Source organism: Punica granatum, chromosome 7 (assembly GCF_007655135.1).
Source record: "Punica granatum isolate Tunisia-2019 chromosome 7, ASM765513v2, whole genome shotgun sequence".
Lineage (NCBI taxonomy): Eukaryota > Viridiplantae > Streptophyta > Magnoliopsida > Myrtales > Lythraceae > Punica > Punica granatum.
This window is the reverse complement of record NC_045133.1, coordinates 18,026,729-18,051,624: the sequence shown is the minus strand read 5'-3', so window position 1 is coordinate 18,051,624 and position 24,896 is coordinate 18,026,729. Positions and strand designations below refer to the sequence as shown.

General features: G+C 36.5%; 3 protein-coding genes across 7 annotated transcripts; all 3 read left to right on the top strand.

Moving 5' to 3' along the window:
* Positions 1-740: 740 nt before the first annotated feature.
* Positions 741-8,227, top strand: LOC116215189 (UPF0481 protein At3g47200-like). 4 transcript variants are annotated; one of them, XM_031550802.1, is made up of 4 exons: positions 742-898; positions 4,717-4,790; positions 6,170-7,719; positions 7,844-8,227. In XM_031550802.1, the coding sequence occupies exon 3, from the start codon at positions 6,191-6,193 to the stop codon at positions 7,664-7,666; it is 1,476 nt and encodes a 491-aa protein (XP_031406662.1). In that variant the 5' UTR covers positions 742-898; positions 4,717-4,790; positions 6,170-6,190; the 3' UTR covers positions 7,667-7,719; positions 7,844-8,227. The 4 variants fall into 4 exon arrangements, with proteins under 4 accessions (XP_031406661.1, XP_031406662.1, XP_031406663.1 ...); XM_031550803.1 differs by having other exon boundaries at positions 744-898; positions 4,726-4,790; XM_031550801.1 differs by lacking the exon at positions 4,717-4,790 and having other exon boundaries at positions 741-898.
* A 5,520-nt stretch (positions 8,228-13,747) lies between these two features.
* Positions 13,748-17,599, top strand: LOC116213297 (UPF0481 protein At3g47200-like). Its single transcript, XM_031548177.1, has 3 exons — positions 13,748-13,873; positions 15,529-16,964; positions 17,127-17,599. The coding sequence occupies exon 2, from the start codon at positions 15,550-15,552 to the stop codon at positions 16,399-16,401; it is 852 nt and encodes a 283-aa protein (XP_031404037.1). The 5' UTR covers positions 13,748-13,873; positions 15,529-15,549; the 3' UTR covers positions 16,402-16,964; positions 17,127-17,599.
* A 1,802-nt stretch (positions 17,600-19,401) lies between these two features.
* On the top strand, positions 19,402-20,733 carry LOC116213303. Of its 2 annotated transcripts, none has more exons than XR_004158036.1 (2): positions 19,402-19,688; positions 20,446-20,733. XR_004158036.1 is itself a non-coding variant. In XM_031548183.1 (2 exons), exons 1-2 carry the CDS (start codon positions 19,508-19,510, stop codon positions 20,650-20,652), a joined length of 393 nt encoding a protein of 130 aa, XP_031404043.1. In that variant the 5' UTR covers positions 19,405-19,507; the 3' UTR covers positions 20,653-20,733. The 2 variants fall into 2 exon arrangements, 1 of the variants encoding a protein (XP_031404043.1); XM_031548183.1 differs by having other exon boundaries at positions 19,405-19,688; positions 20,441-20,733.
* The last annotated feature ends 4,163 nt before the right edge of the window (positions 20,734-24,896 follow it).

The window sequence follows — 24,896 nt, the reverse complement described above, 5'->3', positions numbered from 1 at the left end:
TTGTACTGTAAAGCAATCTTCCATTTTATGATAAATATACTTATGTGCTCTTTATAACTTTAGCGTTAGCATTGTACTTAGAGTGGGTTTTGTCTTTGGTAGTAATGAGATTTCGCTTATAGTGAAGAAATAAGTTTATATACTACAGTGATATATTCTCATAATTGTAGATATTGGGCATAGAGATAGGCATCATCACGTGCAACCCAAGTTGGCAACTCAGCTAGTTTAAAAAAATTAATAAAATATATAAATGATTCTTTCTTTTTAATGAATAAAAGATTTTTGTTTATGTAAATAAGGTACTTTGATTGAAATGATTTTATTCATTTCATTTAACCGTAAATTCAAAAATTATCGAAAAACGAATTGTACAGTCATAAATTAATTATTATTTTTCAAGATCTAATTATATAATAAATATACTATTTTTTTAATGAGTAACAATCCTACGCAATGCGCAGGTGAAATTACTAATTTTGTATTTATTACACAACAAACTATCTAACCTACCACAAACATCTTACTAACTACCTGCATAAATATAACGCACGCAGACTAAAGGCAAGAGCCTGTCGATGGGCCTACACATTGAGGGAGAAAAATAAAGAATGTGGTACGGTCGCTTGATTTGTCTTTCTTGGTCGTCGAAAATATCCAATTTCGTATTTATTGCACGACAAACGCCTGGTTCCCAATTGTGATGCCCCACTCTATATATAACTGGAAAAAACCGCATGACTTCATTGCACTCCTTCCACAAACCAATCACGACCATACGATAAAGAGAACAGATCAACTCTGTCCTAAACAACAGCACCACGCGTGAAGTACAATCAGAACTCGTTTCCCAAAAACGATAAAGAGAATGTCTGACGAAATAAGCGACTAGGATCAGGTAAACGTTCTTACAAACTGATAATAATTTCATGTCCATGCTATTCTGTGTTTTTGCGCATATATATATATATATACATACTTTAATCCTTTTTTTTTTTTGCGTGCATGTTAACGTAGAAACAGTGTTGAATTTGTAGTTGTAGCAATTTGACGAGTGAATTTATATATTTGACACTGATAATATAAGATATTACCATGTGTATACTAGCCTTCAATTTTGCATTTGTAATACATTGAAGAACAATTATAAAAAACTAGTACATACTTATTCCAAAAATACTACGTATAAAATAAATTAGCAAATTGATAATTAAAATTTTTCTTTTGGGCGGAAGATGCTTGAAATTATTATTTTTGTGTGAACTCTAGTATCCGAAAGTCTAATTGGGCCCCGACTAATCAAGTCGAGTCAGGTTGGCCGGCTAAGGGTTAAATCTCACCCAGCATGAATTTTTTGCATTTACAAGTACTCGACCCCGATTTTACTTAAGCAGAACAAACACCGTTTGAAATTTTACATTACAATCTCAAACTCAAAGTAATGTCTAAATCCAGAGGTTACTTGCTTATAAGGAGATATTATAACATCCATTCATTCTACTATATGAAGCCAAAATCCCTTATTTGATCTCACTTTTGATTTCCCAAATTATCCATAACACATTGTCTCCAATTAATTTAACCACTAAATTTTGAGCAAATTAATAATTTCATTGAATAACTCTCTCACTTCTATTTACTTCAACAATCCACCACTTCTAGTTTTTGCTCCCTTAATTTCTCGGCGCACTTATTATTTTTATTTTAATGTAAGTTTAATTTTTAGTCTTTTCATAGATGCAATCTTCAATAAAACTAAAACTGTCATTTACTCATCCCTAAAGCGAGTAGGGTGGGTTTCCCACTCTTCTCCTTTTTAAAATTGCCATTTACGCATCCCCAGAGCAAGTGGGTTTCCCACCCGAGGGGACCCACTCTTCTCTTCATTTTATTTTTTCTCGTTTTTCTTTTAAATTTTTTAATATTAGTTATTGCAATCCGTGCATTGCATCGATTGTTTCATTGAGAATATTTATATTTTATTTATTTAATTATATATTTTTATCATTGTTAATAGCATCTGTAATACTTAATAATGTAAATCATATTTTCCAATTATTTAATTCATCTTTACTAAGATTATATATTTGTAAAATTGATATACTTATAAGCTCAACAATTATAAAATCACTACAACGCAAATGATCTATAGTAACAAAAATTAGACACTTAAATTTTTTTTTCTAAATCTTCACTTTTAGAAACAAATAAGATATGTGTCTCTATATGTGATGTTATTTGTCTATAAATTTTCTTTCAGAAAAAATAAAATTGTGTCTCTATATAATATATTATTTGTCTCTAATACAATTAAATATAAAAAAGTTGTTGACTTAAAAAGAGTATGGTTAATGTATGAGTAATAGAGATAATTTATATGCTCTTAACATATAGAGACTAATATATACACTCTTAAATGTTTACTTTCAGAAAAAAAAACAGTGTATTTATATGATATATTATTTGTCCCTAATACAATTAAATGTAAAAAAAAATTGTTGACTTAAAAAGAGTATGGTTAATGTATGAGCAACATAGACTAATTTATACTCTCTATATACTCTCTTAACGTATAGAGACTAATATATACGCTCTTAAATCATTACTTTCAGAAATAAATAAAATTGTATCTTTATACAATATATTATTTGTCTCTTACACAATTAATTATGAAAAAATTGTTGACTAAAAAAGAGGATGGTCAATGTATGAGCACTAGAGACTAATTTATATACTCGTAAAATATATCAATGTATAGAGACTAATTAGAGTTGCTAAATTGAATTTGAAACTTTTATTTTAAAGATAAAAATTTCACAAGTTAAAAATAAATAAGCATGTAATTCGTTATTTTTAATTTGTTATTGAAGAATTTTTAAATCTGTATGAGCATTCATATTAAAAATTATAAAGAAAATTTAGAATATGTGACAATAGTTTGGTAACAAAAGTACCATACTAATTCATTACAAAATCAAATATATCTTTTTAATGTAATGAAATTATACGAAATAAAGCAGCTTAAGGTTTCAGTACACATAAATAATATATTCTTATAATTAAGGGATTTATTGACTGGAATCCAATGTCAGATATATTCAAGATTTTAATATGTTCATATTAATCAAATATTTTTCTAAAATTTTCAATTGGCAATATAATAATAGAGGTATGAATATTGGAATTTTTAAATATCAAGAAAAATTGTGAAATATTTTAGCAATTCTATTTTTTTTCTTGATAATGTTATCTCAAAAAGCATAGATGAATGACCAAAATCATATGGAACGAAGATACAATAAATTAAAAGGATGTCATTGTTTTGGTGAAAATTCAAGTTGAATTAGTGTAGAAACCATATAAGAGGATACTTTCTATTGAGCCGCCTACATTATTTTTATGGGTGAACTCACTTGTCAGATTGGCTTGCACGATATCAACATGGGTGGTGGGGAATTAGTACAGTGAAATCCGAACACCCCATCTATTAAAAAAAAGTGCACCAAATATTTTTAAAAGAGAAAAAAATGAAAAAAAAAAGAGGACGCATAGCAATGTAATTATGATTTAGCTCCTTTTACAGCATAAATAGTACCTGATTTATTTTCAAAATTAATTTTCATAAAGATGCACTTGGAAAGGGAGGAGGAAAACGTATAAAGATTATAATCAAACATATTAGAAAGGATTGGAGGAATAAAATGAAAAATTATATAGGTTCATAGAAATTTTTGAAAATATCAAAAAATTAGGGTAAGTTTATAAAAAAGTAGGAGGACAGGTGTCCTCATATGGCCAATACGAACTAATTTTAATGTATTAGATTAGAGATTAGATTAGATTAGATTAGATTGGATTTGATTAGAAAGGATTAGAGGGATCAAAGTGAAAGATTATAAAAGTTCATAGAAATTTTTAAAATATAAAGAAATTTGGGAAAGTTTATAAAAAGGGAGGAGTACACGTGTCCTCACACGATCAATACAATGCCGAGCACTTTTAATGTATTAGAAAGAACTTCCATACATATTCGTATTATGTTTTATTAGTTGACTTAAAATTTAAACATATATATTATTTAGTTCATAAAAAAGACGGTCCAGTTACCTTCTCTTTTGTGTTAAATTCTCATGTTTAACTTTCTCTTCGAAAATAAAAAATAATAATAATAGTACGTGATGCATCTCTGAAACAGGACCAAAGGTAATGATTTGTAAGTAATTCACAACAAAATAACAGACCACGTAAAAATATTTTTCTGAAATTTTTCAATGTTACAAAAAAGAAATTCATTAGTAAACTAGTAAGATAAAAATAAGAGAATATATATTCCATATGTGAAGTAAAAAAAAATAGTGTTGTACAAATTTTTTTGCTTTTTTAATTAAATAATTTAATTTGTTAGATCATATATTATGTTCGTATCCTTTTATGCCTAACAAAACAATATGAGTTTATGACAAAGTTTCTTTTTTTTCCGTATCCCTTAAAATTGAACAAATATAAATTAAATTATTAAATATAAAACAAAAGAAAAAATTTTGTACAACGCTATTTTTTTACTTCACATATGGATTTTATATTCTTTTATTTTTATCTCATTAAATTACTAATGAAGTTTTTATTGTAATATTGAAAACTTTTTTAAAAAATATTTTTAATTGGCCTCTTTGTAGTGAATTACCTAGAAATCATTGACTTTTGGCCTTATATCAGATGTATCAGGTACTATTATACTTTTTTTTTTCGAAGAGGAAGGAAAACGGGAGAATTGAGCGCTAAAAGAGAAGGTAATAGGACTAACTATCTTATTCATTTTTACGAATTAAATAATGACTGCCAGGGATAATATAGCAGTAATCTGATTGACCTGTCAGCTCAATCAGTTCAATCTTTATGACCCGAACCAATTATCCTAAAAAAATTCTCGATTTATTTTTCCAAATTTAGATTCATATAACAAATTGATCTTGGAAATAGTTCTTTAAAATTAAAATTTGAAATATTCATATGCCAATTCTCAGCCTTTTTTTGTTAGTTATGATATATTTTTCATAATCTCCATATCAATAGTCATGTAACCATCGTTCACAAATTTAAATGCAAATGCAAATCGTAATAGATGACTTTATTAATGATTCTAAATTTAAATTAAACAATCATAAAATTTCTTATAATTTATCAAAATAAATGTAAAAAATAGTCAAGCCGATTGTTCTTGACCGTTAATAATTTCTCTTTTATACTTTTCATAATTGTTAATAAAAAGATGCTTAAGGTTCCTCTCAATGCACTGCCATCGGCCAAGATTGTCCCAAAACGAAACATTAGACAGTATTTCATATAAGTACAATGTATTGTTAGTACGAGTGTGCTGCTTAAGGTCCATTAAATAATCTGATGATAACATTCAATTCTATACTTTTTTTCATGTATAGTGAAGGGCATATGTGAAAAAGAAAGAGAAAATATGTACTTTGGTTAAAAAAAACACAAGGACGAAAAGATGAGAGAAAAAAAGGAAAAGAATAATAAAAAACATGGGAAGACTATAAAGAATTTGAACGATGCAATTAATTAGAGGTTGCACTGCCACATTACACTATACCGCTAACAAAATTAAGCCTTTCCTTTCCTTTTCAATTGCATTTTAGATTAATTTTTGTGTGACGTAAAATAAAAAAATTTTACCAACGTTGGTTGGTTTAAGCAATTCGATACTTATTCCCCTTAAATAAGGTTTCGGGTTCGAGTCTTGTGTATGGAGAAAATTAATGCTGTGAGAGTTTTTTTTTACCTATTAGTGGGCCGATCTGACTCGACTGAATTAGTTGAAGCATGTTGAATTTTAGAAAATATCAGGATTCACACTAAAAAGAATAAAAATATTTAACGCAGGTGAAGGAAAGCCCTTCACTCTTCTAATGGCTCCAGTTCCGGACCCTTCGTAGTTAACACATATATATATATTTTTATATATTTATTTTATATTTAATGTTAATTTAATATAATTTATCTTTATATTTATTAATTCGCCAAAAAATATACTTATATTTATTATGATATTTTATTCAAACTTATACATTAGAGTAGATTAACTTGTGAACTCTAAATATCATCAACAGATTTTCTAATTCAGTTATTATATCGTCTGGTTATTATTATGAAGACTACTAGAAGAGGTGAGAACATGGAGGAGATCTCGATTAACATTATCGAAAAGCTGGGTCAGTTGCCTCCCGCTAAGCCAACGAGTTATATATTTAAGGTTCATCACGAACTACGTGCTGCGAATAAAGAGTTGTACGAGCCTGTGTTGCTTTCAATTGGACCATACTATCATGATAAACGCAAGAGTCAACTTCAATATATGGAACAACATAAGTTGCGCTACCTAAACGATCTGCTTAAACGAAAGGAGGAACAAGGATTTGTGACTGGATTTTACCAAGTAAGGGAGTGTCTTGGGGTTTTGGAAGAATTGGAAGATGAGGCTCGTGGTTACTATGCGGATCCCGTTGCTCTTGAGAAAAATGTCTTCCTAGAAATGTTGTTGCTCGATGGCTGCTTTATCATTGAGCTGTTCCGTAAAGCTACATGGAAACGCGAAAGAGAAACGGACCCTCTCCTTAAAGCTGGTTGGGTACGTCTGTCCTTAAGGAGAGATTTAATGCTACTTGAAAATCAAATTCCATTCTTTGTTCTGGAGCGTCTACATTCTATGATTGGTGATCTGCCTGGCCCACTCTACCTTATTCGGAGGGCCTTGAGGTATCTCCCAGTATATGGGTACTTACGTTCAGATGTAGGCCTACTTGAACGGAAAAATGCAGTGCAAAGCATCAACAATCTTCTCTCGCCTAAATCTACATTTGGAGGTAGACGACTAAACCGAGAGAAACTCCGAGATATTAAGCATATTTTGGATCTTGTCCGCAAGTTCATGTTGGTTGAGGAGATCTTGGAAATGAAAGCTGAAAGTGTCTCACATCCCCAGCAAGGGCAGAGTATCAAAAAGTACATTTTGGATCTTGTCCGCAAGTTCAGGCTGGTTAAGGAGATCTTGGAGATCTTGCAACGGCAGAGAGCATCGACAGAATCCACTTCTGTGAGGATCAAAAAGTACAAATATTCTGCCACAGAGCTGCGTGATTTAGGAGTTAGATTTAACGGTGCTAAGAAAAGCAAATTTTATGATATCACATTTGAAAATGGGCTTTTAGATATTCCACTCATCCAAATAGACGATGCTACAGAAGGGCGATTTCGAAATTTAATCGCATATGAAGAACATTGTGTCGGAGAAAATAAATATGTAGGAGACTACATGAGTTTCATGGACGGTCTGGTAAATACCCCAAAGGATGTTGAGCTGCTTCGGCACTACGGGATAATCGAAAGCTTCATGGGTGATGATGAAGTTATTGCTACCATGTTCAACAATATGTGCAAACATAGGATACTGTCGAGCTCCTACTATGCACAAATAGTTGACAAACTGACGAAGCACTGCAGCAAGAAGCGACATGTTTGGATGGCGATGTTAAGGAGAAATCATCTTAGCAGCCCGTGGGCAATCTTGTCAGTTCTAGCGGCATTGATCCTACTCATCTTAACTATCACACAAACTGTCTACACTGTTCTCTCATTCTACAATTCAAATTAGGTATCCAAGTCATGGCGTGTTACTTTGCCTACAATATTTTGAAACGCCTTTTGGTACGTAAATTCTGCATATTCTGCATAATTCTCTGTTCTGTTTTATTATGATAAATTATTAGTAATATATGTAATTTATTCAGTGAGCTCAATGATTATCTAATAAGTTGCATTTTCTTTGTAGGGACTATAAGGCTTGTAAATCTTTCACCATTGCTTGCTTGTGTGAGTTCTTTCCCTTGAATGTGCTGGTCTTGCCGCCGATTCACATCATTCCCATCGGATCTGCAACATTGCATTACTTCTGCAGCCGTCTGTGCCTATGCCATCACCCGCTCGTCCTGCTCTAATAAGCGAATTCACCATTATTAGAGTCTTAGACATTCACGAGCCCCACATGCCTCGTCTTGCTACCTTTTTCTTCTCACATTTGTTTTTGTCAGTGTTATTAGAACCGGACCGGATATCGAACCGGCCGTAGTATGAGTTAATGGGTTCAACCGGGATTCAATGGGTCGGACCGCATGTTTAATTATAAAATAAATAAATATTTATTATTTTAAGAAAATAATTTAAAATACAAGAAAATAGTAATAAATATTAGATAATAATTAATGTGTCCAAAAAGATAAGAAAAATGGCATCACTTTTCTGGTATTGATGTCCCCACGATCTTGAATCGATATTAAGTGGCACTGTCCTAAGCTTGTTCATGCTTCTTCTATTAATGCTGCAACTGCTTCATTGCAATGCAACAAAAAGTGAGTTTTCACTATATGCACCTTGTTAAAGTGCTTCTATGCAAAATGAAAGCATCATGTTATCTTTCACTGCAGAAACAAAAAGTAAAAGCATCACTGATATATGCTAAAATGGAATTAAAAGATGCAGAAAATGCTCAAATGCAGAATGCAACCAAAACACAACACACCAAAGTAATGTCAAAAGCATTACTGCATTAAGTTCCAAAATAGTAGCTCTTACATCATGAACAGAAAATATTGCACCAAACTCTTCCATGAAGCACCCTTGTTTGCAACCAAAGAACCCCTCTCAGGGCATACACATCCTTAATCCAATTTCTTGCCTCACAGGACGCGCATTAGGCAAAATGAAAAAAATCCAAAATATTGTCTTTCATCAAGCACGTATTCAGATAGCCATAACCAGCAAAATGAAACACATTAGCAACAGCAAGTCATCGTGCAAAATCAACCAGTAATTTGGAATCGAAAAACTTCATTAAACAGTGATTTTTGGCAAAATCAACCAACCAATGTCTCAATTTGTCACCGCAACCGCAAGCAAAGGTTACCACAATTAAATTAAATTTGGTCCAAACTGTCCAGTCACCGCAAGCAAAGGAGAAGAGGAAGCTCGAACCGTGCTCGAACCGCTGCTGCACCGTCGTCAGTGTGGACGCTGGAGACTCTGGTCTGGACTCTGCAATCACAAAAGTTGTTGCTCGAATGACGGAAGGAGAAGAGCAATCTTCTGAGACTTTGGACTCTGTTACTCGAAGGAGAAGAGGAAAGACTCTGGTCTGGACTCTGCCGCTCGAAGGAAAAGAGGATGGAGCTAACTTTGCGCTCGAAGGAGAAGACGAAACATGCGATGATCGAGCTCGAAGCAAAAGATGAAAATTGCGATGACTGATCACTGATGAACTGAGTTGAGAGGCTACCGATTTCATTTGGGAGCGAACAGCGAAGATGAACTGATGAAGAACAGAAGGAAGAACGAAGAAAGACTAGGGTTTTTTTATTTATGCTCTTTTTCATTTCGGGTCGGGAGGGGGATTTCGGTTCGGATTTCATTTAAATTTCTGAACCCATGCAACCGGCCGGTTTGAATGGGTTTACCCAAAAACTGATCGGTTTTTTGGATTCACCGGTTTTTTTGTGCATTTTGGGTTTTTAGCTAACCGGACCGAACATAGGTCCGATTTTCGGTCCGACTGATCGAACCGGCTGGTCCGGTCCAGTTCTGATAACAATGGTTTTTGTTTGCTTTTCACTAAGCGGGACGCTACTTTCTTTCTATGCAGACAAAAATTATTGGTCGCTTGGAGGTTTGTTGAAAATTTCGTGCCTACATGGTGCTTCATTAAAAAAAAAAAAAGTGGTTGCTTCATAGGCCTATTGGACTTTTTGATACTAGGGCGTGCATCAAAAATATATATATAACAGTGGAAAAAGGGCCATGGTGCAACGGCAGCTGCCCTTATCCTGAACCTAGGTTATGGGTTCCATTATTACAAGTTGACTTCTCATGGCCTTTTAAATTTGGAAAAAATAAAAAGATAGTTTTGGTCATCAACTTTTGGAGCTATTGCCAGTTTGATCCTAAACCTTCTTTTTTTCTTTTTGCTATTCACATCCTTTACCTTTCTTTTTTTTGTTTGCCATTTTGATCCGGACATTAGTTTTATCACCAAAATAACTTTTTCTGTCCCGGGGGGGGGGGGGGGCGGCGGCGAGGACCCCAGTCCTCCCAAATCAAGATCAAGGTTAATCTCCTGGTAAAGATAGTCCAAGAACGCATGCACTTCACGCAATGATACGGATAGTCCAAGACTAAATGGTGGAAAATAAGGCAGCCTTGATATACTCTATATCTAACCATAATAACTCTTAAAATTCGGTTTCCTCATATGTCACTGACCAAAAACATCTGAGGAACCAGATGTCTTTCCCAGCAGCAAAAGTAAATGGAATATCTGAACACTACTGATAATTATTTCCAAGTCATCATTTAAAGAAGTTTTAAAAAATTAACGCTGCATTAAACTGCTCTATAACACTGCTTATAAAGGCCGAGTAAATCCAGTATCATTCAAATTTTAGGTATGAATACCTGTACATGTCAGGTGAACGTCAGATCAAGGCGGTTGGAATGTAGAACTTACAATCTTGTTATTCAAGTGAAGCCAATTGCCATGAGTAAAAGTCTACCTTAGCCTTTTTTTCTCTTTCTGCCTTTGACTAGATTGACCTTCAGAAGTGTCGAAGCTGATCTCTGGTTTCTCCTTGTTAACTGCCTTTTGAGCCTTTCTTTGTCCTACTTCAAGAATCCGCATACTCCTTCTATGTTCTCTACAAGTAGGGATGCCAGTGGTGTTCGAAATAAACCAAAACCGCAGATAACTGCACCGCGTTTTACACCGCATAACCACACCAAATGGTTAAGGTGCAGTTTTGGTTTTTAAATAAACCATCACTACAAGAAAAGGGACTTGTGCCAACCCTTCTAAAAGGGTCGCCAAAAGTAAGGGCCGTATGTGCCTATAGCGACCCAATAAAAGGGTCGGCACAGGGGGGTGCTTTGGCGACCCTAATGAAATGGTTGAAAAAATGGTTGGCTTAGACCATCTTGTCACAACCCTTTTCAAAAGGGTTCCAATAGGTTGTGCTTTTGTCGACCATTTTTTGATGGTTGGAAACAAGGGCTGACACAGACTACTTCTCCTGACCCTTGAGAAAACAGCTGTCACAAGTTTTGCTTTGGCCGACCCTTTAGAAAAGAGTCGCCCTAGGTCAGGCTTTATGCAACCCAAAAATTAAGGTCGCCATAAGTTGGTCGCCCCAGACCATTCTATCCCGACCACAAAATGAAGGCCGACATTATGGGTTGCCAAAAGTACTCTTTGGCAAACCCTTTATAATGGGTCGGCTTAGGTATACATTTGGCGACCCTTTTTAAATTTTCACTTCCCCGATCATCATCGATCATAGAGGAGCCCCTTTCCCATTCTGTGTAAATGGTCCTGGAATATGGGTGTCCGATCCACGGTTTTCTAATTTCAAATTTCACATTTCAAAATTCTTACCTCTACTTCTCCCTCTTCTTCATCTTCATGCCCAGGCCATCCCTTTTATTTCTTCTTCATGCCCCGTCTCTACCTTCCTCTTCCTTCTCAACTGCCTCTCAGTTCTGCCCCATCTCCACCTTCTTCACTTTTCCCTCCAATGGCAGACACAATTGGTGACCATATCGAGGCTGAATTAAAGTTCACTTACGTTTGGGAAGGCATTCCTCGGAATCCTCTTCTTCCATTCGCTGTTCTGGCGACTAGTGGAGGTTTTGCTGCTTGGCACATGATAAAAATCGCTGCTTCTCTTGTCTAATTATTGTCTCGCTGGCCATGAGAATTGGAGCTCCGACCAGTGGAGGTTTTGCCGCTTGGTTCATGATAAAAATCCCTGCTTCTCTTGTCTGATTATTATCTCGCTAGCCGCGAGAATTGGTGCTTCGAATGATCGGTTTGTTGTGGTGAACTGAAGCTTTATTTACATTTCACAATGTGTTCTGTTCTAATAGCTTAGTTAGGTCCACCGGCGGGTGCCAAGAACTTGCTCGGAGGTTGACAGTGGCCACATGTTGGCAATTTGGGAACTCAGGTTTTTGACTCGTACTATGCTTCATGTTCCTATGAATCTGCCGGGTTTTTACGAATCAATTATCAATATTCCCCTTTTTATGCCTTTTGGTCATGTAGCTTGTCCAATAAATTGGGAGTTGTGGTGGGAAAAAAACACTTTTAGCTTTCCTTAACAAATACATTTCTGGAATTTGAGTGAAATGAGAACATGTTTTGAACTCTTTATAGTGCATATGAAGACACCAATGCTGCGAACCAAGCGTCCAAGTTTTTGGTTACAAGCAGGGACTAATCTTGTTAAATTTCCTTTCATATTATCACAATACTATCGATAATTACATAATCACAAACTTATATAAAACCAAAAATTACCACTCATGCTTATGATTCATATTTAAGCTCACTGTAATTTATTATATATTTTTTTAATTTGGAGAATTCTGACTTTTGTGGGACTAAATTGATGATTACTCTATTGTCATCAAGTGAAGGATCTCGATGGAGATTGAGAAGATGTTCATTGTCAAGATTTCGTGGGACACTAATGAGGACCGGCTCAGGGAGTATTTCAAGAGTTTCGGGGAGGTCATTGAGGCTATAATAATGAAAGATCGAGCCACCAGTCGCGCCCGTTTGTTTGGGTTCGTGGTCTTTGCTGATCCTTCTGCTACAGAGAGAGTTGTCCTCAAGAAGCATGTCATAGAGAAATTTGCCTCGGAGCAGCCATGACTTTGGCAGCAGGTTCATGAACCTTCTGGGGCCAACGACCTTTGCCGGGTCATGTAATATAAGTGGATTCATAAATAATTATGTAATATTATTTTGGGAATATATAAATGTCGTTGTCAATTATTTATGGTATAACTATATTTGTGCATTCACAACTACTGAATATTGATTTGACTTCTCATGGTCTGATAACAAGCTAACAACTAGTTATCAGAATGTGCCAGTCGACTTGTCTCACTAACTGATAACCGGTTAATAACTAGTTATCAGAAAATAGCAACCTCCAATTTGCTAATAACTTGTCTCACTAACTGAATTGATTTGGGTCGCCACAAATGGGTTTTGGGCCAACCCACATGTCGTTCGGCACACAGAGGCCTTTCCCGACTTCTTTCATCATAGGTGGGACCTATGGCAACCCTTTTGAAAATGGGTCGCGCGGCTTATCCCGACTGGGTCACTGCCTATCTTTCTGAAAGGGTCGGGAACCTTTTCCCGACTACAAAGAAAAGTTTGGCACTGGTCCAAGAAAGGGGTTGTAGATATTAGGCATAGAGATAGGCATCACTACGTGCAACGCACGTGGCGTCTCAACTAGTTTTAAAAAATTAATAAAATATATGAATGATTCTTTTTTTTTTGGAAAATAAAGTTTTTTGTTTATATAAATAAGGTACTTTGATAGAAATGGTAATTACATTGATTTACAATTAAATAAGTTTTTTGTCTCGTAAGTTTTTCTTTTGTATTTATTACACAACAAACTATCAAACCTACCACAAACATCTTCCTAACTACGTGCATAGATATAGCACGCGCGGACGAAAGGCAAGGGCCTGTCGATGGGCCTACACATTGAGGGAGAAAAACAAAGAAAGTGGTACGGTCGCTTGACTTGTTTTTCTTGATCATCGAAAATATCCAATTTTTGTATTTATTGCACAACAAATGCCAGGTTGCCAATTGTGATGCCCCAGTCTATATATAACTGGAGAAGACCGTGTGACTTCATTGCACCATCAACACTATCCTAAACAACAGCACCACGCGTGAAGTACGATCAGAAATCGTTTCCCAGAAACGATAAAGAGAGTGTCTGACGAGGTAAACGTTCTTACAAACTGATAATTTCATGTCCATGCTATTCTGTGTTTTTGCGTGTGTACCTGTTGCAATTTGACGAGTGTATTTATATATTTGACACTGATAATATAAGATATCACCATGTGTATACTATGACTTCAATTTTGCATTGTAATACATTGAAGAATAATTATTAAAAAAAACTAGTACATGCTTATTCCAGAAATACTACATATAAAATAAATTAGCAATTTGATAATTGAAATTTTTTGGAAGATGTTTGAAATTTTTTTTTCGGTGTAAATCTTGGTATTCGGAAGTCCAATTGGGCCATGACTAATGCAGTCGAGTCAGGTCGGCCCACTAAGGGTTAAACCTCACCCAGCGTGGATTTTTTGCATTCACAAGTACTCGAACCTGAGTTTGCTCAAGCGGAACAAGTGCCTTTTGAAATTTTACCTTACAATCTCAAACTCAAAGTGATGTCTAAATACAGAAGTTACTTGCATATAAAGAGATACTATAACATCCATTCATTCTACTATATAAAGCCAAAATCCCTTATTTGATCACACTTTTCATTTCCCAAATTATCCATAACACATTGTCTCCAATTAATTTAACCACTAAATTTTGAGCAAATTAATAATTTTATTGAATAACTCTCTCATCTCTATTTACTTCAACAATCCACCACTTCTAGTTTTTGCTCCCTTAATTTCTCAGCTAGAAAAATAGAAAATCAAGTTACGCAGGTATGATCAAAAAAATATTATGATACTCTTTGTATACTGAAAATGAAAGGAATACATAACATGCGAAATTTAATAATAGATAAACGTTAACCTATTTATATACAAATCTACGTATTGTTAGTACGAGTGTGTTGCTTAAGGTCCCTTAAATAATCTGATGATAATATTCAATTCTACAGTTTTTTTCATATATAATGAAGGGTATATGTTAAAAAGAAAGAGAACATATGTATTTTGGTTAAAAAAAACACAAGGACGAAAAGATGAGAGAAAAAAAGGAAAAGAATAATAAAAAAATGGGAAGACTAGAATTTGAACAATGCAGTTAATTAGAGGTTGCACTGCCACATTACACTACACAGCTAACAAAATTAAGCCTTTCCTTTCCTTTTCAATTGCGTTTTAGATTAATTTTTGTGTGAAGTAAAATAAAAAAAAATTCACCAACGAAGGTTGATTTAAATAGTTCGGTACTTGTTCTCCTTAAACAAGATCTCGAGTTCGAGTCTTGTGGATAAAGAAAATTCATACTGTGAGAGTTTGCTTTCCCTGTTAGTGGGCTGATCCGACTAGACTGGATTAGTCAAAACCTATTGAGTTTTCAAATATCATGATTCACATCAAAAAGAATAAAAAATATTTCATGCAGTTGAAGGAAAGCCCTTCACTCTTCTCATGGGTCCAGTTCCGAACCCTTCGTAGTTAATACATATATATATTTATATATATTTACTTATATTTAATGTTTAATTTAATATAATTTATATATTTATGTTTATTAATTGGCCAAAAAAAAATATTTATATTTATTATGATATTATATTTAAACTTATATATTAGAATAGATTAACTTGTGAACTCTACATATCATCAAGAGACTTTCTAATTCAGTTATTATATCGTCTTGTTATTATTATGAAGACTACTAGAAGAGGTGAGAACATGGAGGAGACCTCGATTATTATCATTGATAAACTGCGTCAGTTGCCTCCTGCTAAGCCAAAGAGTTATATATTTAAGGTTCATCACGAACTATGTGCTGCGAATAAAGAGGTGTACGAGCCTGTGTTGGTTTCGATTGGACCATACTATCATTATAAACGCAAGAGTCAACTTCAATATATGGAACAACATGAGTTGCGCTGCCTAAACGATCTGCTTACACGAAAGGAGGAGCAAGGAGTCGCAACCAGATCTGACCAAATAAGGAAGTATCTTGGGGTTTTGGAAGGATTGGAAGATAAGGCTCGTGGTTACTATGCGGATCCCGTCGATCTTAAGAAAAATGACTTCCTAGAAATGTTGTTACTGGATGGCTGCTTTATCATTGAGCTGTTCCGTAAAGCTGATTGGAGTCGTAATGAAGAGGAAAGAGAAACGGACCCTCTCTTTGAAGCTGATTGGGTAGCTGCGTCCTTAGGGAGGGATTTAACGCTACTTGAAAATCAAATTCCATTCATTGTTCTGCTGGAACTTTATTCTATGATTGGTGATCGGCCTGACCCGCTCGACCTTATTAAAATGGCAGTGAGTTATCTCCCAGTACCTGATACATTACCTTCAGGGATATTAAATCGAGAGAAACTCAGCGATATTAAGCATATTTTGGATCTTGTCCGCAAGTTGATGTTGGTTGAGGAGATCTTGGAAATGAAAGATAAAAGTGCCTCGACAGAATCCACTTCTGGGAGTGTCAAAAAGTACATTTTGGATCTTGTCCGCAAGTTCAGGCTGGTTAAGGAGATCTTGGAAAGGACAGATGAAAGTGCCACTTCTGTGAGTATCAAAAAGTAAAAATATTCTGCCACAGAGCTGCGTGAATTAGGAGTTAGATTCAAGAGTGTGAAGAAAAGCAAGTTTTATGATATCACATTTGAAAATGGGTTTTTAGAGATTCCAGTCATCCAAATAGAAGATGGTACAGAAGGGCTATTTCGAAATTTAATCGCATATGAAGAACATTATGTCGGAGAAAATAAATATGTAGGAGACTACATGAGTTTCATGGACGGTCTGGTAAATAAACCAAAGGATGTTGAGCTGCTTCGGCACCGCGGGATAATCGAAAGCTTCATGGGTGATGATGAAGTTGTCGCTGCCATGTTCAACAATATGTGTAAACATAGGATCCTGTCGAACTACTACTAAGTCTACTATGCAGAAATAGTTGACAAACTGACAAAGCATTGCAGCAAGAGGCGACATGTTTGGATGGCGAAGTTAAGGAGAAATCATCTTAGCAGCCCATGGACAATCTTGTCAGTTCTAGCAGCATTGATCCTACTCATCTTAACTATCACACAAACTGTCTACACTGCTCTCTCATTCTACAATGCAAATTAGGGATCCAAGTCATGGTACGTTACTTTGCTTACAATATTGTGAAACGTCTTTGGTATGTAAATTGGGCATATTCTGCATAATTCTCTGTTGTGTTTTATTATGATAAATTTTCAGTAATATATGTAATTTATTCAATGAGTTCAATGATTATCTAATAAGTTGCATTTTCTTTGTAGGGAGGGACTATAAGGCTTGTGAATCTTTCCCCATTGCTTGCTTGTGTGAGTCCTTTCCTTTGAATGTGCTGGTCTAGCCCCCGTTTCACATCATTCCCCATCAGATCTGCAATATTGCATTACTTCCGCAGCCGTCTGTGCCTGTGCCATCACCTGCTCGTCCTGCTCTAATAAGCGAATTCACCATTGTCTCACGAGCCCCACATTCCTCATCTTGCCACTGTCTCAGACAGTTGCCAGGAGCAGCCTCTCTAGATCCCTTCACCTGATGAAGTTCCTTGTGGATTTTCAGTACTTATCGCTTTACCTTTTTCTTCTCACATTTGTTTTTGTTTCCTTTTCGTTAAGCGGGACGCTGCTTTCTTTCTATGCAAATAAAAATTATTGGTCGCTTGGAGGTTTGTTGAAAATTTCGTGCCTGCATGTTGCTTAATTAAAAAAAAAAAAATTGTTGCTTCAGTGCACCTTGGTTAACAGGGCTTGGTTTCACTTTCCAATTGTGCGAATTTTGTGACAAAATGCTGATCTATAATAGATATAATAGCCGCACCAACGTGAATTGGTTCAAGCAGTTTGGCGTTAATTTGTTTCATTAATTAAAGTTTCGAGTTTGAGTCTTGTGAATTGAGAAAATTCACGCTATTAGAGTTTTACCCCTTAGTGGGCCAATTTCACTAAACGTATTGGATTAGTCAGAGGCCTATTGGGCTTTCGGATACTATGACGTACATAGAAAAATATATATAAAAGCGGAAAAAGGGCCACGGTGCAACGACAGCTGCCCTTATCCTAAACCCAGGTTTTCGATTATCACAAGTTGACTTCTTATGGCCTTTTAAATTTGGAAAAAATAAAAATACAGTTTTGGTCATCAACCTTTGGAGCTTTTGCCAGTTTGATCCTAAACCTTCTTTTTATTTTTGCTATCAACATCCTTTACCTTTCATTTGTTTCTTTTGCCATTTTGATCCGGACATTAGTTTTTTCATCAAAAATAACTTTTTCGTCTAGATCGGGGGGGCAGGGGTGTATGCGGCGTCGGCGAGTTCCCCAGTCCTCCCAAATCAAGATCAAGGTTAATCTCATGTTACAGATAGTCCAGAACACACGCACTTTGTGCAATGATACAGATAGTCCAGAACTGAATGGTGGAAAGTAAAGCAGCCTTAATAACTCTTGACATTCAGTTGCCTCATAAGTCAGTGACCAAAAACATCTGAGGAACCAGATGTCTTTCCCGGCAGCAAAAGTTTTGCTACCAGTAAAAGTAAATGGAATATCTGAACACTACTGATTATTATTTCCAAGTCATCATTTAAGGAAGTTTTAAACAATTAACGCTGCATTAAACTGCTTTATAACACTGCTTATAGAGGCCGAGTAAATCCAGTATCAATCAAATTTTTGGTGTGAATACCTATACATGTCAGGCGAACGTCAGATAAAGGTGATTGGAATGTAGAACTTACAATTTTGTTATTCAAGTGAAGCCAATTGCCGTGAGTAAAAGTTTACCTTGGCCTTTTTTTTCTCTTTCTGACTTTGACTAGATTGACCTTCAGAAGTGCCGAAACTGATCTCCGGTTCTCCTTGTTAACTGCCTTTTGAGCCTTTCTTTGTCCTAGTTCAAGAATCTGCATACTCCTTCTATGTTCTCCACAAGTAGGGATGTAATGGTGTTCGAAATAAACCAAAACCGTAGATTACCGCACCGCGTAGCCACACCAAATGGTTACGGTGCGGTTATGGTTTTTTAAATAGAAAACCGTCACTACAAGTAAAGGGACCTATGCCAACCATTTTCTGTCTACCCTTCCAAAGGATCGCCAAAAGTAAGGGTTGTCCGGGTCTACAGCGACCCAATAAAAGTGTAGGCACAAAGGGTGCTTTGGCGACCCTTATGAAATGGTCGAAAAAATGGTTTGCATAGACCATCTTATCTCGACCCTTTTCAAAATGGTTCCAATAGGATGTGCTTTTGTCGACCATTTTTTGATGGTTGGAAACAAGGGTCGGCATAGACCTTCTTCTCCCGACCCTTGAGAAAAAGGTCGTCACAAGTTTTGCTTTGGCCGACCCTTTAGAAAATAGTCGTCCTAGGGCAGGCTTTTTGCAACCCAAAAATTAAGGTCGGCATAAATTGGTCACCTAGACCTTTCTATCCCGACCACAAAATGAAGGTCGACATTATGGGTTGTCAAAAGTACCCTTTCAAAGACCCTTTATAATGGGTCGGCTTAGGTATACATTTAGCGACCCTTTTTAAATTTTCACTTTCGCCTCACGGTTTTCAAATTTCAAATTTCACATTTCAAATTTTATACCTCTCCTTCCCCCTCTTCTTCATCTTCATCCCAGGCCATCCCTTATATTTCTTCTTCATGCCCCGTCTCTACCTTCCTCGTCCTTCTCCGTTGCCTCTCAGTTCTGCCCAATCTCCACCTTCTTCACTTGTCCCTCCAATGGCAGACACAATTGGTGACCATTTCAAGGCTGAATTGAAGTTCACTAACGTTTGGGAAGGCATTCCTCGGAATCCTCTCCTTCCATTCACTTCGTCAGGTAATGTGACCTCTCCTCTCCTTCCCCTTTAGCTCTTCTGGCGACTAGTGGAGGTTTGGCCGCTTGGTTCATGATAAAAGTCGAAGCTTCTCTTGTCTGATTGTTGTCTCGCTGGCCGTGAGAATTAGAGCTCTGAATGATCGGTCAGTTGTGGTGAATTGAAGCTTTATTTCCGTTTCACGAGCTGTGTTATATTCTAATTGCTTAGTTAGGTCTACCGGTGGGTGCCAGGAACTTGCTTTGAGGTTGACGGTGGCCAAATGTTGGCAATTTGGGAACATAGGTTTTTGGCTCGTGCTATGCTTCATGTTCCTATGAATCTGCGGGGTTTTTACAAATCAATTATCAATATTCCTCTTTTTATGCCTTTTGGTCATGTAGCTTTTCCAATAAATTGGGAGTTATGGTGGGAAAAAGACACTTTTAGCTTTTCTTAAAAAATACATTTCTGGAATTTGAGTGAAATGAGAAAACAATTTGAACGCTTTATAGTGCATCTGAGGACACCAATCCTGCAAACCAAGCGTCGAATATTTTGGTTACAAGCAGGGATTGGTCTTGTTAAATTTCCTTTCATATTGTCACAAATACTATCGATAATTACATAATCACAAACTTATATAAAACCAAAAATTACAACTCATGCTTATGATTCATATTTTAAGCTCTCTGTAAATTATTATAATTTTTTTTAATTTGGAGAATTCTGACTTCTGTGAGACTAAATCGATGATTACTCTGTTGTAATCAAGTGAAGGATCTCGATGGAAACAGAGAAGATGTTCATTGTCAAGACAACGGTCACGCCGTGGGTTTGGATTCATGGTCTTTGTTGATCCTTCTGTTGCAGAGAGAGTTGTCCTCAAGAAGCATGTCTTTGAGGAATTTGCCTCGGAGCAGCCAGAACTCTGACAGCGGGTTCTTGAACCTTAAGAGGCCATCAGCCTTTGTCAGGGTCGTGTAATATAAATGGATTCTTGAATAATTATGTAATATTATTTTGGAAATAAATAAATGCCGTTGTCAATTAGTTATGGTATAACTATATTTGTGCATTCGCAACTATTGATTTGACTTCTCGTGATATGATAACAAGCTAACAATTAGTTATCAGAAGGTGCCAGTCTACTTGTCTCGCTAACTTATAACTGGTTAATAACTAGATGTCAAAAAATAGCGAGCTCCAATTTGCTAATAACTGGCTAATAACTTGCCTCACTAATTGAATTGATTTGGGCTGCCACAGAGCGGTTTTGGGCCGACTCACATGTCAATCGGCACACAGAGGCCTTCCCGACTTCTTTTTCCTGACCCATAAAATGGGTCGGCGTAGGTGGGACCTATGGCAACCCTTTTGAAAATGGGTCACCCGGCTTATCTCGACCGGGTCACTGCCTACCTTTTTTAAAGAGTCGGGAAATAGGTCGGGAACCCTTTCCTGACTGCAGAAAAAAGGTTGGCAAGGGCCCAAAAAAGGGTTAGCAAAGGTCCCTTTTCTTGTAGTGCGTCGCGGTGCGGTGCGGTGTTGGTTCTCAAATAAACACTGGACAAAAACAGCACTGCACCCGTCATATTATATACATAATTTTATATATACATGCCCATAGTATTAAGCCCAGTCTAGCTCTAAGTCCAGTCCGTCACCATACCACCAAGAGACTTTGTCCATCATAATTCATGTTTTATTAATTTAAATAAAAAGAAATTATTGAAAATTCTGAAAGTGAATAAGTGAAAACCCTACTAATAGAATTGTCGTTCCTGTCCTTTGGTTTTTCTCTACGTTCTTCTAAGAAGACCGAGTCTACAGTGCACTCTCGATCTCTCTGTCATTGCTCCCCTCTATTAAGCCGACCTGCATCGTCTGATCACAACTTCATGCAGTGCCGCTGTTCGCGTTGAATCCCCTGCCTCAGCATCTTGAAGTTCCTCTCCTCTGACTTCGCGATTTGAAAGGTATCTTTGATTGTCATCGCCGACGGGCTCCCTCTGTGCATGGAGTTTCTTATGATGTTAGCGATGCGGTGATTTTTTTTCAATTTAATATCGTGGTGCAGTGTGGTGTGGTTAACCGGGGTTTTTTCGCTGTGTAGATTTGGTTATCTGTTTTGAACGCCGCCATGGATGCGGTGCAGTGGCGTTGTGTGGCTTTGGTCCGCAGCGCGCTTATGGTTTTTATAAAAATCGCACCATTGCCATCCATATCCACATGACGATTGATCTCTTCTTCTTTTGGCCTATCGGTATTCTCCAACCTTAATTGTTAGGTTCCTTGCAAACCAACACGTACAGTTATACCAGATACATACTAGATAACCATATCTGAAAATTTTCTATAGTGCCCAAGCCACCAAGGGAGAATTTGAGGGGTTAATTTATCTAGGAAAGGGGTGAAACCTACATATCCAATAGAAATCTAATCATTGGACTGACAGTGATATATTGGCTATAAATATAAAAGTCCAGTGAAGTTCCCATGAAACTGCTCTTGAAGAACCAAACTATTATGAAACAAAAGATGTATTTGATCTAGTTCAATATATTGTCTTGAATCAATATGAAGAAGTGTGTATACTTCATAGGACAACTTATTCATCAACAGTACATAAACAAAAACACTAGGGAGAGTTCAATTTCAAAACCATGAGCACTGTGGCAGAAACTTTCCTCAAGGGATTTGAGATGCTTAGACTTCGTTGCTCTTCTCAGTTTCATCAGTAAATTCTCCACTAATATCTAGGTGGAGAAACACACTGTTGGATATTGTGATGTCGATTTACTAGTACACTGAGCAGATTTTCAGTGCTTGACCCCATATCGTTTTGAAGCTCAATCGACCCCCTTAAAAGCTACTTCCTGAAGAACTCTGGATCCAGAAAAGGCAAAAGGATAAATGTACAAGAAGTTAACCCGTTTTCAATTCATAGATGAAAGGCTGGCTCCTTCATTCACTCCAGCATGCCGTCAATTTTCCTTTTGCGAGCATCATCAGATCTATTAAATCACTCAGGAAACCGGTTTTGATGTCAAATATCATAGAAAAAATGGCATTATTACAACACATTCAGGGACATCCCCAAAAATGAAATTATCAGAACATCTATCGCAAAGCAATCAGAATCATTTACACATTGCAAACACTTGTTGCATTAAAAAAACAAAAGGAAATTCAAAGCAGCTGCCTTATGGAATCTGGTACCGGGGAGTTTGCCTGCCGGAGTATTCTCTGAGATTCAACAGAGCCTCTTCTTCTGCTCCTTATAAAAGTCGCATTGCAGTGTAATGGCCATTCCTTGGAGACCTCAAGTTATTATCTATACCTAGAAGAGGTGTTGGAATTAATGCCTCGTGTTGCCCTGCATGGTAACCTTGATTGGAAAATTAAAATTAATATAAACAACGTTGCATGGTAGTATTGCTAGAAAAAAGGCGAATTGTTTATGCCTTTATTTACGTTATTAATAATAATATTTTTCATTTTTAAAAATCTAGAATAATGTACAAGAAAACAAGGCAAGAAGAGGAGGAGCTCATTGACGATATTTCCATAGAGCATTTATACTTGATGAAAGAAAGCATTAGATAACAAAACCATGAAGCAGAGGTGTTTTTGAAGTCCAAACGTCATTGTTTTTATCATTTTCAGTAAAAATAGTAGCTGAAGTCCCAAGACTGATACTATCATAGAGCAACAATATTTTCAATAAATAAGTAGTTCACAAGGCCAAAGGCAGCCAAAACCATCTCCACATAAATGAATGATAAGGTTTGTCGGGCAGCGTTTGAGGCCCTTCTAGAGCTACTCGGGAAGCGTGAGTGATTTGTGCAGTCTGATCCGAAATGAACTCCCTGGGCCCTAGGGTTACACAAATTGGTGGGGCCTGATGTCGAGTATTAACATTTCACCAGACAGGTCTCCGATTCGAGATTCTCGTTGAAAAGGGGCCCTTTTTTTCTACTCGGAAGTCACTCGGGAGACCTAAATGACTTCTGGAGAGCAATCTGAAATGAGCCCCATGATCCTGAGAACCCTTAGGCCCGGCTGGGCCTGACCTCGAGTGTCCACGATTTGCCTGACGAGTCGATGCCTCGGGAGTCTCGCTGGAAGGGTCATCTGGGATTATTCGGGAGTGCTCCGGCTCGAGCAGATGATTTGCGAAATGTGCTCGGAGGTGCTTTTGGCACCATGAGGGATTTTTAGAGCCCCATATTGGATACCTTCTGATGGCCTGTTAAACCGGTGATGAATAGTGTTGTCGGCATCGGTTGCTGTTAGCCCGAGATTAGGTGTTGTTTGAGTTCTCCGATTGCTCTATGGGATCTGTGGAGGACCCTGAAGGCTTCTCTGTTGTCATGCCTCGGGGTTGTCTGGCTGACCCTATTGACCCGGCTATGAATAGTAACCTGGTGTTTTGCCGGGTCATCTTCTGTGAGAGTCCCTGAAGTTGTAGTTGTGAGCACTGTTGATATCTCCTCTTAGAGCTGGTGGATCAAAACGGAGTGCGGACAGATCATATTGTAGGTAGGCACCAGGATCAAATCCCCATCTTGTTGGGTCAGTTGCAGGAGTGGAAAGAAAAGGAAGGAAGAAAGAAAGAAAAAAGAAAAGGAAGGAAAAAAGAAAGAAGATCTGCACGGGCGTCGGGCTATTTTCATTTTTTATTTATTATTATTTATTTACTCATACGGGCGTCTTTCGGGTGAAATTTAATTTCTCGGGATTCGTAGACATTTTCGAAATGAACCCTTCGAAATTGAGAAATTCAAAATATAATCAGCTCTATGATAATTTCAATTTGCATCGACAGAGATCGAATCTCGATAAAAATTGACATCAAGCCTTCGCAACACGTTAGCCGTAATTGCTTGATTATTTCTGAATTTCTCTTCTTTTCGATTGGATATCCAAAAAATAATCCGAGATCACCGCTGTATTCAGAAATTCGAGGATCAAAAAAATGCAGAAAAATATTTTTCATTCTCGCGTCTCGTCCCAAATTTGAAAATCAAAATTAATGCACGTAAGGCCTGAAATTCTCTTCTTTTCAATCGGATATCCAAAAAATAATGCGGGATCACCATTGCGTTCAGAAAAATTCGAGGATCAATATTATGTAGAGAAATATTTTTCGGTCCCCAGTATTGTTCAAAATTTTGAAAGATAGAAATTGATGCACGTAAAACCCGAAACATCCTGTTGATTATTTT